At 40.5% G+C, this 13,199-nt stretch overlaps 1 protein-coding gene across 1 annotated transcript; it reads right to left on the bottom strand.

Moving 5' to 3' along the window:
• Positions 1-1,186: 1,186 nt before the first annotated feature.
• Positions 1,187-12,847, bottom strand: rpl18 (ribosomal protein L18). The gene is made up of 7 exons (XM_060921959.1): positions 12,762-12,847; positions 11,913-11,999; positions 7,975-8,082; positions 4,935-5,033; positions 2,598-2,721; positions 1,646-1,715; positions 1,187-1,324 (listed from the first exon to the last, which is right to left on the bottom strand). Exons 1-7 carry the CDS (start codon positions 12,762-12,764, stop codon positions 1,249-1,251), a joined length of 567 nt encoding a protein of 188 aa, XP_060777942.1. The 5' UTR covers positions 12,765-12,847; the 3' UTR covers positions 1,187-1,248.
• Positions 12,848-13,199: the final 352 nt, after the last annotated feature.

Here is a 13,199-nt window from a genome sequence, read left to right as displayed (position 1 = left end):
CAATTGATTTCTTTGTCCCAAATGGGCAATTTGGTTGCAAACAGAGTCACACACACACACCACCACCACATAACACTATAAAATAAAATAAGTAAAAAATAAAAAATTCAACAAATAAATGAGGATATATAAAAACATACAGAATACAGGTGAGGACAAAGGCTACAATGAAAAAAAGCTATCTTTTCCTAGTTTGTGTATTCAGTATTTGAATAGACAAAGGAATAAAAATTTTTATACCTCTGCTTGAAGGCCATTGGAGTTTTAAGGCGTAAGCCAGATGGCAAAAAAATGTATTCATTGTACAATGGATGGCCTGGGTCTTCATATATTTGAATGGCTTTGTTCAACACCTGCTTATTAAAATACTCAGACTATCAAACTTCACACCCACTATCTTACTAGCTACATTCACAATTTTTAAAAGTGCATTTTTCTCTCTGATGGTAACATTTCCATACCAACAGATAATGGAAAATGTAAGAATTGACTCGATAAAAGCTTTATAAAACAGCGTCATCAGTGTTTTGTCAACCTGAAACTTATTAGCTAGCTTTCGAAGTGCAGAAAGTCTCTGCTGCCCTTTCTTGCACAGGGCAGTGGTATTCAGATCAAATTTAAGTCGGTCATCAATCAAGGTGCCTAGATACTTGTAAGATGACACAACTTCAACGACTTGGCCATTTATGACACTGTGCTTAAAAACAGGGGTATGACGTCTAAAGTCTATAGACATATCTTTAGTTTTACTAATGTTCAGGTACAAAAAAAGCATCATTGCACCAGGACACAAAGTTGTCAATAACCGGCCCATGTTCATCCTCAAGGGAATTCAAGAGACCAACAATTACAGAATCATCTGCAAATTTTAAAATGATTCACAAATTATTCCATAATCTACTTAATTGCCTTCAATAAAATAAATCATTAAAAAATAAAAAGGTGCAAATGTAAAGGTGCACCACTTCGTTGAACCCTAAACACGGAGCAATTTTAGTCACGAGCGGTTAATGATGCATCTAAACACACATTAGAACTTATCTTGTCCAGTAAATCTGACCACATGATTCTCTTGGTTTGATAAGAACGTGAATAATAAAGGTCTCATTAAAGGGTGGTTAAACATTGATGATTCAAACTGCCTTCATATTGCTCAGTATAAAAATGAAAATGTCACAGAAGCTCCTTGGGTTGAACAGCCCATCTTTATTTGCATTGTGATGATGAATACAAAACAAAGACACAGCTTTAATTCTTGTAGCCACAGCGGGGTCTGCGACCACGAGCACGCTCAAACTTCCTGCCTTTAGAACGAACGTAGGGCCTGTGGGAAAAGCAATCCAATTAAATATCATTCAAGAGTAATGCACTTTCAGTCTCACTGCAGTGTTGATGTATAGATATGCTCCAGAGGCCAAGACATCGAGTAAAGGCTCAACCACTAGAGTATAGCAGCAGGTTTATTAGTATTCTAACAGAATTACAAAAATTAAAAAGGGTAAATATTACTGCACAAGGAATTTATATTCATTTTAACTGAAGCTTATAACCTTGTTCTGTTAAATGTTTAATTTGTTAAATCTGTAAAAGTCTAAGTGATGGTCAAATAATAATAATTAAATAACAAAAAAAGGCATATTCTTACTTGGTGTGGCTGTGGGGAGTTCCAGGGGCTTTTCCAAAGTGCCTATACACCTCCCTGGCCTTGCGGGGTCCTTCAGAAACAAACCATGACGACAGAAATTAGGGTTCAAGAACATGCTCTAACATAGAATTTCACAAAAAGCACCGTCTTCCGGTAGTTTTTAATGTGCCAAGGCAACTGCACATCAAACCTACAGCACACTCACAAGTGTCCAAGATTTTTAAAACTCAAAAGATGTTCAAACAGGAAGCTTAGAAAGAGACCAACATTTATTTGAGGAGGAAAGACTTCTCTGTAATCTGAACAGCAAAAAGAAACCCTGCATGAAATCTGACTCGCACATCAGAATCAAGCAAAATGTGTTTCATGCCCGATTAAATTCAGATTACAGGACGTTCCACGCTGATTCAACTCTCAAATTAGATTTCATGTTTTTTTATTTTATTTATTTTTTTTTTATTTGGTGCGAGTTTCTCAATTACATTTGGAACCAGTCAAACAAAAACCCATCAGTAAGCAAACTCCATACAATAGCTGTTGAGAATCTCTCAGCTGTCGTGTCTGCAATGTAAGCAGCAGTAATGTAGGTCGGAAACGAGCCCAACGAGGAAAAAATGACGACTGATGATGAATGCCTCCCTCTTCAGTTTTTGTTAGTGGTTTCTGCGGATTGTGGAACGGCACATTGGCTTTATGTAAACTATCAATTGATAAGTCTATTGGAACAAATTTCAGAATATGAATATCTGTACTGTAATAACTTCTGTATTATAGAGCATAATCATATTCAAATGAATCATTATATTAAACTCCCTTCTTCTATGTTGTGTCTGGAAAACAAACACACCTGCACAGTTACTCTGTCAATCAGAGCAGTTATTTGTAATGTGCAGCACTCACTTCTGATGTGAAAATCAGATCTACCCGGCTGTTTAAACATATCCTTACTTACCCGACAGTAGCACAGTGCCCTGTCCTCTGGGGGCAGCTAGAGCTAGCTGATCAAAGGTCATGATCTGGCCACCAGACTTCAGGATCCTCCTACGAGCTCCTGCTGTCACCCTCAAAGCACACACCTGAACAAACGTGACAGAGTGAGCACTTCTGTGACTACATTTGTTAAACGCTGCCAAATAACCAATTAAACAACCAGCAAACAAAGCCTAATAAACAGATTAAACACAACATGAGCAAATCATAGAAGAACAAGAGTGCTCCGAGAGCACAACGGCCCCCGCTGGCAACTATGCCTCCACTCTGGTAAGATGCGACTGAATTGAACAAAAGTTACAATATGTGTATTACTGACATATAACAAAGAATCCTGTCAAGTTTCGTGAAATTCCTCCAAAAACTGTGAGAGGAGTTGATTTCAGAAGCTTCCTGGGATGGACAAATGGACATCGCCATGACAGAATTCCCCTTCAGGCCTTTCGGCCAGCAGGGGATAAAAATGCAACGAAAGTAATACAATATTTAATTCTGGGCAATTAAATAGCACATAAACTCAAATTAATACATTTTGACAAGAAGACTGATTCCCTATTATGATTATTCAGTGTGGGGAAATAAGGCCGGACCAGCAGAAATTTACTGGAAATTTTTGCATTTGTCAGTCTGTATTTCAAAAGCATCAACCCAGATGGCCCATGAAAAATTCTAAAGATATGGGTCCAATCTACTTGTAATTTTCTTCTAAACATTACACTGGGCGAATACATTATGTCGTAACACGGCCTGTGAAACGGGGGCTGCCACGGGCATGAATGAGAAAAATTCATAACTCTGCCACCCAAAGTCCTAGCCCTGCCAAACTTTACAGGCACCTCCCTCTCCCCGAGCCCTTTCGAAGCAGCACACGGACGGCCCGATTCGACTTCAGGAGCGAGCCCGGATCGCAGAAAGCTTTAGCACAAGCCCTAGCTCCAGCCGCTTGCACGCGCGGGGATTTAAAAATTCATAACTCAGCCACTGAAGTTTACAGGCACCTCCATCTCCCCAATCCATTTCGGACCAGCACGACCCCACTCAGCCCTGTATTCGCCCCCGCATGAGCACTGCTCAATGAAAATTTTAATACAAGCCCTGGCTCAAGCCAACCTTTAAAAATTCATAACTCGGCCAACCCAAAGTCCCAGCCCCGCCAAACATCACAGGCACATCCCTCTCCCCAAGACCTTTTGAATGAGTCCAGGCACAGCCCAATCCGACATCAGGAGCGAGTGTGGCTTGCAGAAAACTTCAGCACGCATCCTGGCTCCAGCCGCTCGCGTGTGCTGGAATTTAAAAATTCATAACTCGCCACCAAAGGTCCGAGCCCCATCAAAATTTACAGGCACCTCCCTCTCCCTGAGTGGCACACTAAATAAGACAATAATAATAATACACTCAGTTTTCCCTGTTGTTTTTATTCTACGATGCAGCTGAACTAGTGTTTTAGGGTTGACAGTATCTGATTGATCCAGTCAGTTGATTGAGAGGTCAGTAAACAGTAAATTAGATGTTTATTATTTGATGGCGATCACAAGAGATTATTTAGATGCCTAGGACAGTGGGAGAGAAGTAGTCTGGTTAACACCAGACCATATCACAAGTGAAATATGGTCTGGAATCCGCCTACTGAATTTCTCGTAGGGGAGGTGTGGTTTACGATTGTCAACGGCCGTTTATTGGACGTTGCGAATGTCTATCATTTGGCGTATACGTAGCCCATAGCCAATCATGGCAGTTGTACCCAGTGACGTAGTTAGAGCGACGAAGAGGCGAAGAAAGACTGTAACGCCAAATGCTGTTCTTTTTTTAAAACAAACTTTCGCTCTAAACTATTCAGAACAGTGTCTAAAGCTTGATCGAAAGTTTGGTTCGTATTGCTCGCCGCCATGTTAAATGTGATCCGTAAACAGTCCCAAATAAACTACAAGCTTCCGTTTGTCGAGTAGTACGCGTCACCGTCTTTCCACCCCTCCCCACTCTCTGATTGGCTCCCTAACTCAGGCAAGCCTTTAGACCATAGTTTCCATGCTGTCTTTTCAGATCGGAACGATTGTGCAAAGCAGCATGGGATTTCCCAGGCTAGGAGAGAAGTACACCAATCGACATTCCATGACGTGCCTACAAAATTCACCGAGAGCTGTTCAGCAGTTTTGCTTTTCTTCTCCCCTCAAAAACAGCTGCGACGAAATAATACACAAATCAGGTAGAAACTCGGCACCAGGTCCAGTGATGAGGTACACAGCTGTGAACAAAGCAGCATAACATTCAAAACCAAGCATCTTGAACGAACACTCACCTTCAGCTTGGGGATGTTCTGAATCCTGACATCATCAGTGATGGTTCCCACAACAACAGCCGTCTTGTTTTCACGGCCCTGAAGCTTCATTTTACGGATCTAAGTACAAGGCATAGAAGAAGAAGAAGAAAAATCCGATCATGATTATTGGGATAAATGATTATTGGGATTGACATTTAAAATGTGCAGCGGAAGCAATGTACCCCGATGCACCTGCAAACTTTAATCGTTAATTTGATGACCTTGAACACCATTTTCTCTTAGCAAGTTATGAATGAGAAACATGCTTAGAATTTCAGAATAAGGAGAAACTTAAACCAACTCCTCATTCATCAATTCTATTTAAATTTCACAAACAAAGAATTTTACTTCAGCACAAAGGTTTAGGACACTTCTGATCCAAACTGGCATAAGAATATGATGGAACCTGTTGATGTAAACAAGTTTCCACCCTTGAACTATGGTTTGTCAACACATACATATGAAATTAAAAAACACCCACACAACCCCCCTCATGTTACAATAATAAAAATTACACCATTCAACAAAAAAAGCCACGCAGTGAAGACCAGCATAGTGGCTGCGATACTGAAACTATAACACTTTGGGCTGAAACCTGGTAATATATTGCATTAAAATCTGGTAAATAAAAGCAAATGTGAGTAATAGCTCTTGAAGGAGATGCAAACCATCTTGACAAGTGAACCACAATGTGCATTCTTAACTTATCCTGAGTGTTTTTAACCAGCACGTCAAGTAAAACCTTTTATAACGAAAAATGTGATCTGCAATGGAATTCAAGATTGATTTAGTCTTAAAAACTTCACCTTTCATGCAAATATTATCAACGCCACTGTGCTTTTGAACTCGGATCTCCAACTGGCCTAGACGAGTCCTATACAGGTTTTTGCTGTATAGCTGCACTGCTTTTTGGAACTACCCGTTTGTCGTCATTAAAGGAGATATGCAGAACCATGGCCTCACTTTTTGTTTATAAATGCCCTGAGACTTCAAGAATGGCACAGGAATAGTTTCAAGCGTCAACAATAAATCTAATAGTAATTTTTACAGTTAAAGTGATTTATATAGGTAGCGGTCTGAGTGAATGCCCTCGACATCGGTGACGTCACAGCAGGAAGTCTATCAGTCTCATTGCCATTTCCGCTATACTAAAACACAGAGCTGACTGCAACTTCAACCTTCCATTTTGAGCTAATTTATCGCCATGCCACGTAGATGTGTTGCTGGCCGGTACAGCAACATGACAGAAGGTGGATTTACGTTGCATTCATGGCCCAAGAATGTTCAAACTGCAAAGATTTGGACGCATTTTGCGAGAAGTTCACGGGCACATTGGGCGCCTACAAAGTGGTCTCTCCTCTGCTCTGCACATTTTACTGAAGACTCGTACGAGACCTCTGATCTGTTGAGGAGCGTTGGTTATAAGCCCGTATTGAATGAGGGTGCAGTACCAACAATTAAAGGAAAAGAAAACTATAAGAAAAGGAAAGTAAGTTCAGATGCACCAGTTCTCCTGGAGTGTGAGCCGAGGGTTATTGGTAAAACCAGGGACGGAACAGGACGCGACATTATCGCTCGGGCAGTGACCTCCCCGCGGTTGTTGCTAAAACCGGTGATGTCTGGAGACTGGACAATGGAGAATGAGTAGACCAGCCGTCTGATTTCTCCGTTGGATCTGCTTGCCCCAGCAGCAATATCTCGTCCTTACGTGGAAGAAGTGAATGAATGGAGAACTGAACAAACAACTGAAAGTCAGATTGTTTCAAAACAATCGGCCACAAGATCGGCCTTCAAGAAGCGAAAACAGACGGGTAAGCTCCGACTCTCATTTGGATACAAAACAACAAAAACACCAACACTTGTTGTTTACCTGCATTTAGATGAATACATGTAACTTGTATTGTGTATTTAAGTTACCAGTATAAGATTATTTAATTCGCTTCAGAATGTGATTGTCTCAGTTCATCTGATTATTTAATGAGCCTTTTACGTTTTATCAGTGAAAATGCATGCATGTACATGTATGTTGCATAAGTTATAACACCTATCCTGTTTTAATGAGAGTCAACCCACAATCAATGAAGTCAAATCAGTCTTAGTTGAGCAAGTCAGTAACGGTATTTCTTACTTTCACCATAAACTTTTATTTATATGACTTTGGTCTATAGCTGTCAAAGGCCTCGGCCTTAAAACCGGTTCCCGCTGTGACGTCACGCACTCAGGGCTGGCTGGCTCAGCGGGGCAGCTCGAATGCCAACTTTGCGGTCGATTTTAACTCTCAAAAATTATATATTTTTTTAAATTCCCATTTATGCAGCATACAAGAATCAAGGATGGAGATACTATCTACTCAGAAATTTATTTAAAAATAAAGGTTCTGCGTATCTCCTTTAAGCCTACATCAGATTTCAGATCCATAAGACACTGAACAGCACTGGAAAATGGTGAGTGAGATGAGTACTTCATGCCCTTTCCTTTTAGTAGACAAAAGTGAAACCTGACGTATGTTTGACATTTTTCTCTTAAACACTGTACTAGAATGTCCCCCATGACGTCAGCGAAACCCCACCAACAATCAGAATCTCATTTTAAAGCAGATCACAAACATTTCAACATAAACATTCAGAAACGTTTATTGTGTGTACATTTCCTTTAACTATGGAAAAGCCTGCAGCCCTTATGTATGGTACTCACGAGGAATAAGTTTTCGCGTGATTATTTTTAAAATTATTGTTTCAACACTGGCAATACTGACACTGTACAAGTCTAATATCAAAAGCCAGGACTGCTTCCATTTTCTGTGAAAATCCTATTCAATGCCAGGTTTCTAATAAGTTTTCTGTGGGTGGCTTGAGAAATGGTGCCACTGGTGTAGTCAAAATGATTAATGCAGGCCAAAATAACAGTGACATCATCTCTGGGTTTTGCTATATTCATTTCTAATGAGTGTTAACACCCTTTGCCCAAATTGTTCAGCAGAAACAGTATTATTTCTCAGACGTGTAGTGGGGTTACTAACCAGGCGGGACAGAGCCAGAGGGGGTCGGTTGGACTTGCTCATGAAGAGTCTCCTCAGGATGACCCTGTTGAAGGGAGCATCTGAACGGCGAACCAGGAACCTGTACAACTGTCAGAGAATTTAAAAAAAGAAAAAACACCCAATCACAGTGGGATCGTGAATAACATGCTAAACAACATGTCAACTTACTAAATAAAGATTTAAGGCACTTTCATATAAGCAGTGTTTAGTCCATTTGAACTGAACCCCTCATGTCTTCTCCGTGGTTCAGTTTGTTCAGGCAGGTGAGAAAACAGCACTAGTGCTCAGGGCCAAAACAATCTGTCTAATACCTACGGAGTCAGGTCGTCTCAGTCTGGTTTCAAGCTAAATCGCGTGCATTTTGACTGCAGTGAAAAAGCGATTTAATCATAATTTGACTGAACCGCAGCACATGACCCAAACATGCCATTTTTTTCTGAAGATGCAAGCTGCTTAACTGAGCCAAAGGACACAGCTGTATTGGATATTTAGAACGACGAGCAAAAAGAAAGCTAGTGAATGTGATAATGTTTTTAAGGACAATTGTCTTAAAGCTTCATGTTTGGGGGATTTGGGTGACTGACCCACATTTGGCAAAGCAGTACCTTTTTCCATCAACGTATTTCTAACTAGTAAATTAAGCTTTGTTTTCAGACCTACACAACCCATATTTGTTTTTGTTCCTACTTTTTTGGTTTGTTTATTTATGGGCAAGCAAAATAAATAAACCAAAAGCATCAATTGTGCTGTGACCTGGACTGAGCAAATGGACTAAGACCTTGTTTACACTTGGTATTACAATGCTTCTTGGGTGATTTGACTACGTCTTTTGTAGTGTAAAATGTTAACATCATGATGCGTCCCCAACAAGGACATAACAGGAGAATGTGTTCTTAATGTAGGACGTGGAGGTTGGTTCTACGACAATGTGCCAGCACTGAAAAAGAGGGAGAGGAGCAGTGATGTATGTGGTTGGAGCGTAACAAATTAATGAAGGTATGTTACAGGTTTAACATTTTTAATACAGCTATGCACAGGGCTCTTTGACCTAGCAGAAGTGATGTAGGTAGTAACAAAACCTGAACACAGGTGGTCAGCTGGACACTTTGGAGACACACGATAGACAAGTCGTCCGATTGTCCAAGACGCATTTCAAAAGGTAGACGGCCTGTCAAATTTTTCAAGTTTAGGTCATAAAAAGAATTTTCCCTGAAACCCAATTATTTTTGTTTAGTGGACCGAAAGCTACTGAATTCGAATCATAGGACTTCCAATTATTATTTTTTTTCTAACAGAACAATTAATGAATTTAGGACCACGTGGCCCTAAATTCCCCACCATTTTTTCCTGCTTTATTATGACCCAATTCAAGACACTATGTCATGCATCACGTGGTGGGCTTTCCCTGTTCATGCAAGGCATTGTGGGATACAAATTTGAAACAGGAGAGAAAAATGGAGTGTGCGAATGAAACGTGAAAGACCGACTACAGTAACGGAAAGCGAGATGATGTTATGTTGCACAAGACCAAACTAATAAATATTGGTGGTCAGCGAGCACCTTGATGTGATCAGCCGTTTGTTTAGCGACAGAATGATTTAACTGTCAGTGCATGGTCAAGGTAAACCCGCGCATGGACACATGGACTTCCTCTGTCTGCTTGAAGCAAGTGATTTCCTGCACATTATTTGCTCGAGAATCCCCTCAAATTAAATAACTTCCCAGCCACAGAATGGCCTGATATATTCTGAGATATTACAGAAATAAATAAATAAGTATATTAAGCCAGTATCTCACTTGGCTGCGACAGCCTGTGACTAGTTGGAGACACAACAATTGCGATAAAACATGCGAATTAGCAGCAATTTTCACTTGGAATCACACTGAATTGATATTCACATATTTTATCGCAATTGTTGTCTCTCCAACTAGTTGCAGGCTGTCGCAGCCCAGTGAGATACTAGCTGAACTCGCACTGCCTGTCTCACGGAAACTGACTTGAGAAGGGTTTGCGATGGCTTTGCGACACAGGCGACGCATTTGCGGCTATTTTGAGAGAAATTTTGTTGCACACATTTTTTGAACAGTTCAAAATTTCAGCGATGAAGGAGCGACACTTTGCGACTCATGCGAGGAAATTGAGAAGCCCCGCGAATGTTTCAAGACACTTTTGAAATTCTCTCGCGAATGACGTTCGCAATTTGTCGCAAGCTGTCGCAGCCCAGTGAGAGACTGGATTTACGGATTGGTTACTGATTTCACACAGATGATGTATTACGGATGGTTTATTTTATGAACGTTGCTACGAGTCTACGGAACGACGACATGGACGTCACAAAGACTGTCTCCACGGTGACGTTATCGGTCAATGGTAGCTACATGATGGAGGTAGACGCACCAGATAAAGTCAAGCCAATACTAAAAGCCCACGAGTCTTTTGATAAAAGATGCGGAACATCAAAATACTTTACTGCACATGTAGGATGCCAGAATATGGATTTATGCTTAACTGTACAAGATGCAGGAAATGGTTCCATCTGAGATGGCAGAATTGTAAACTCAGTTAAAAAAAAAATAAATTAAGAAGTCTAGAACAATTAAGTGTTTGGACTGAAAGTTCATAATAAAAATACAAGGGCAAGTCAAAAAGTTCTAAGACAGATGTTATAATTTCAAAAGAAATACAAAAGAAGGGATTCTGCGATTAAATACATTGGGCCAAATTACTCAATTCTGATCGGTCAATCAAGGAGGGCTTTTTTCCTTAACACGGCGCCATATTTCTGAAATGCTATTGGCTAGTTTGTTGCTTGCTTACGGTTACAAAAATTAGCAAATTTTGTCAACAAAATGGCTGACTCTGCAATGCCACGTTTTGCTATTAGCAATCACCTTTTGTAAAGAAGTTCCAATAAAGTTTTGTAAACCACTTTCAAAATCCTCGTGTCGTGTTGCCATGTCATGATGAAAGACGCTTTAGAAACTGATTCAAACATGCAAGATAGATAGTCTCGCGCCCTGATTGGTTCAGAAAACGTGAATGACAAATGTTGTGAACTTGAATGGCTTCCGAAGTATGAATTTGGCCCTGTATATTACAAACAAGTAATCGTATGGTTCCTCGTAAAATTAAGGATTAATTTCACTCGTGATTTCAAAAGTTTTGAAATTGCCCTCGTTGCGAATTTTCAAAACTTCAAAATCACTCGTGAAATTAATCCTTAAATTTTACTCGGCCCCATACGATTACCTATACGAATATCATATCCGTGAATAAAAAGATCCGTGCTTTGTGCAATATTTTTTATTTTCCATGAATCTGTATTCCATGACTCAGCTGCATTTTGTAAACGGGCCCTCATGGATGTGAAAGCACTCTTGGAAAAACTGATATTTTAGATATAAAATATGACACTGCAAAAATAAAAACTCCTCCGAGTTAAGGCCTCTGCATGCTCTTGCGACAAGGCTTTCGCAGATAGCTTTTCGCAGACAGTTGTAATTTATCGTTGAGCGGGGAGTAATAGGCGTGCACGATGTTATTCACCGCCACAACGCAAGGGGGCGCGAAATCGCTAGGAGTAGCTGATGGGTGTGGTTAATGGAGTGTTTATCCTCCAGTTACTTATAATGACTAGAACTGGAGTCGTATAGATGTACGTACTTCCTCGATCAACCGCTCTTCGTGCTGCTCCATCTTCGCTCGTGTTTTTAAAAATGGCGGTCGTGAAAACAAAACAAACCGGGAAAATAGGGAAGTGGAAGTGCGTGTACAGCGGATGTAGAGTGGACCAATCGGAGCCCTCGTCTGCGAGGCTGTCTGCGGTGGTCACAATTTTTGGGAGGTGCGTGCAGAGCGTCTGCGCAGACGCCATCTGCGAGGACTGGGTTGTCAACATAAATTGGCCTTTACTCACCTTGACCAGGAGCCTCAGGTAGATATCCTGGCTCTTGGGCTCCTTTCTGCGAACCTTGCGGTCCTTGTTGTGTCTGATGTCAACTCCCTGCAGAAACAGCAGTCCACTATATTAAACACTGACATTTTAACAACTGCTGTGGTCACAGATGGACATTGAAATTTTGTTAGTCAGGGTGTCGAAAAACTTCATAAGAGGATAAACATCTCACCGCGTTCACGTTCTGTGAACACTCCTGGCCATTCGTGTCAATGAGTTATATTAGCCATAGTTAGCATAACTGTGTAGAACCATAGCATAGTTAGTTCTGAAGTAGTCAGCTAGCCAAGACAAATGGGTGCAAAAACAATTAACTAAGATTTGAAATTGTAATTTCAGCCATTTTATTCTGAATGATAGACCCAGTACGGCTCTGATATTTCAGTATATTCACTCAGAGCCAGTCCGTGGTGTGCCGCTCACACCGGGGCAGTTAGCAGCTAGCATCGGCTACAACACAAGTACACCCGTTTAATCCAACTAAACAGTGCTTATAGTGTTTACTCAGTTTTGTTTGCTCATTTGATTTAACTAAAACAGTGAATCAATCAGTTACACCTGGACTGATGTGAAACAAAAAGCGCCACAACACACACGCTTGTATAGTTATGAAAGAGGGCCGCTTGACTCGGTATATTAGTGTATAACAGTGTTATAACTGCCAACGAGCAAAACTCTTAACAAAAGCACGTCCTTGGAAACCTTTGTGACTCGATTAAATCTAATCTCGTAAAATTTGACAACAGAGACATCCGGATGGATACAGATTTTAAAAGTGCCTGTTTCAAAATAGCCAAAGCTGCTACCTACCATCTTGGACTCAGAGGGAAAAGGGAAAAGGAAGTCGCGTAGTCTCGCGATAAAGTGTTCAGCGAGAACACGGTGGGTTCCGTGAAACCACGTGACCACAACTTCTTTTCTCATTGGTCCTTCCAGGGACAGCAGTAGGGATATGAGCAAAAATGAAGTTGGTAAATACATCAAAGAAGGTTATCCAGAATATGTAAAAGTGTTCACAGACGCATCTAAAACATTGGACAGCAGAGTAGGAATAGCGTTTATCATTCCAGAACTAAATGTCATGTTGAATAAAAGGGTTAGTGATAATTTAGCAGTATATACAGGGGAACTGTTATTCTTCTTGCTCTAAGCTGAGTAGAGGAAGTAAAACCAAAGTTTTGATAGGTTCTGATTCCAGTAGTGCACTAAAAAGTATTAAATACAGGCAGTCAAATACAAGACAAGACA

Source organism: Neoarius graeffei, chromosome 5, assembly GCF_027579695.1.
Source record: "Neoarius graeffei isolate fNeoGra1 chromosome 5, fNeoGra1.pri, whole genome shotgun sequence".
NCBI lineage: Eukaryota > Metazoa > Chordata > Actinopteri > Siluriformes > Ariidae > Neoarius > Neoarius graeffei.
The sequence above is the reverse complement of the archived record's forward strand: the minus strand, read 5'-3'. Positions and strand labels throughout refer to the sequence as shown.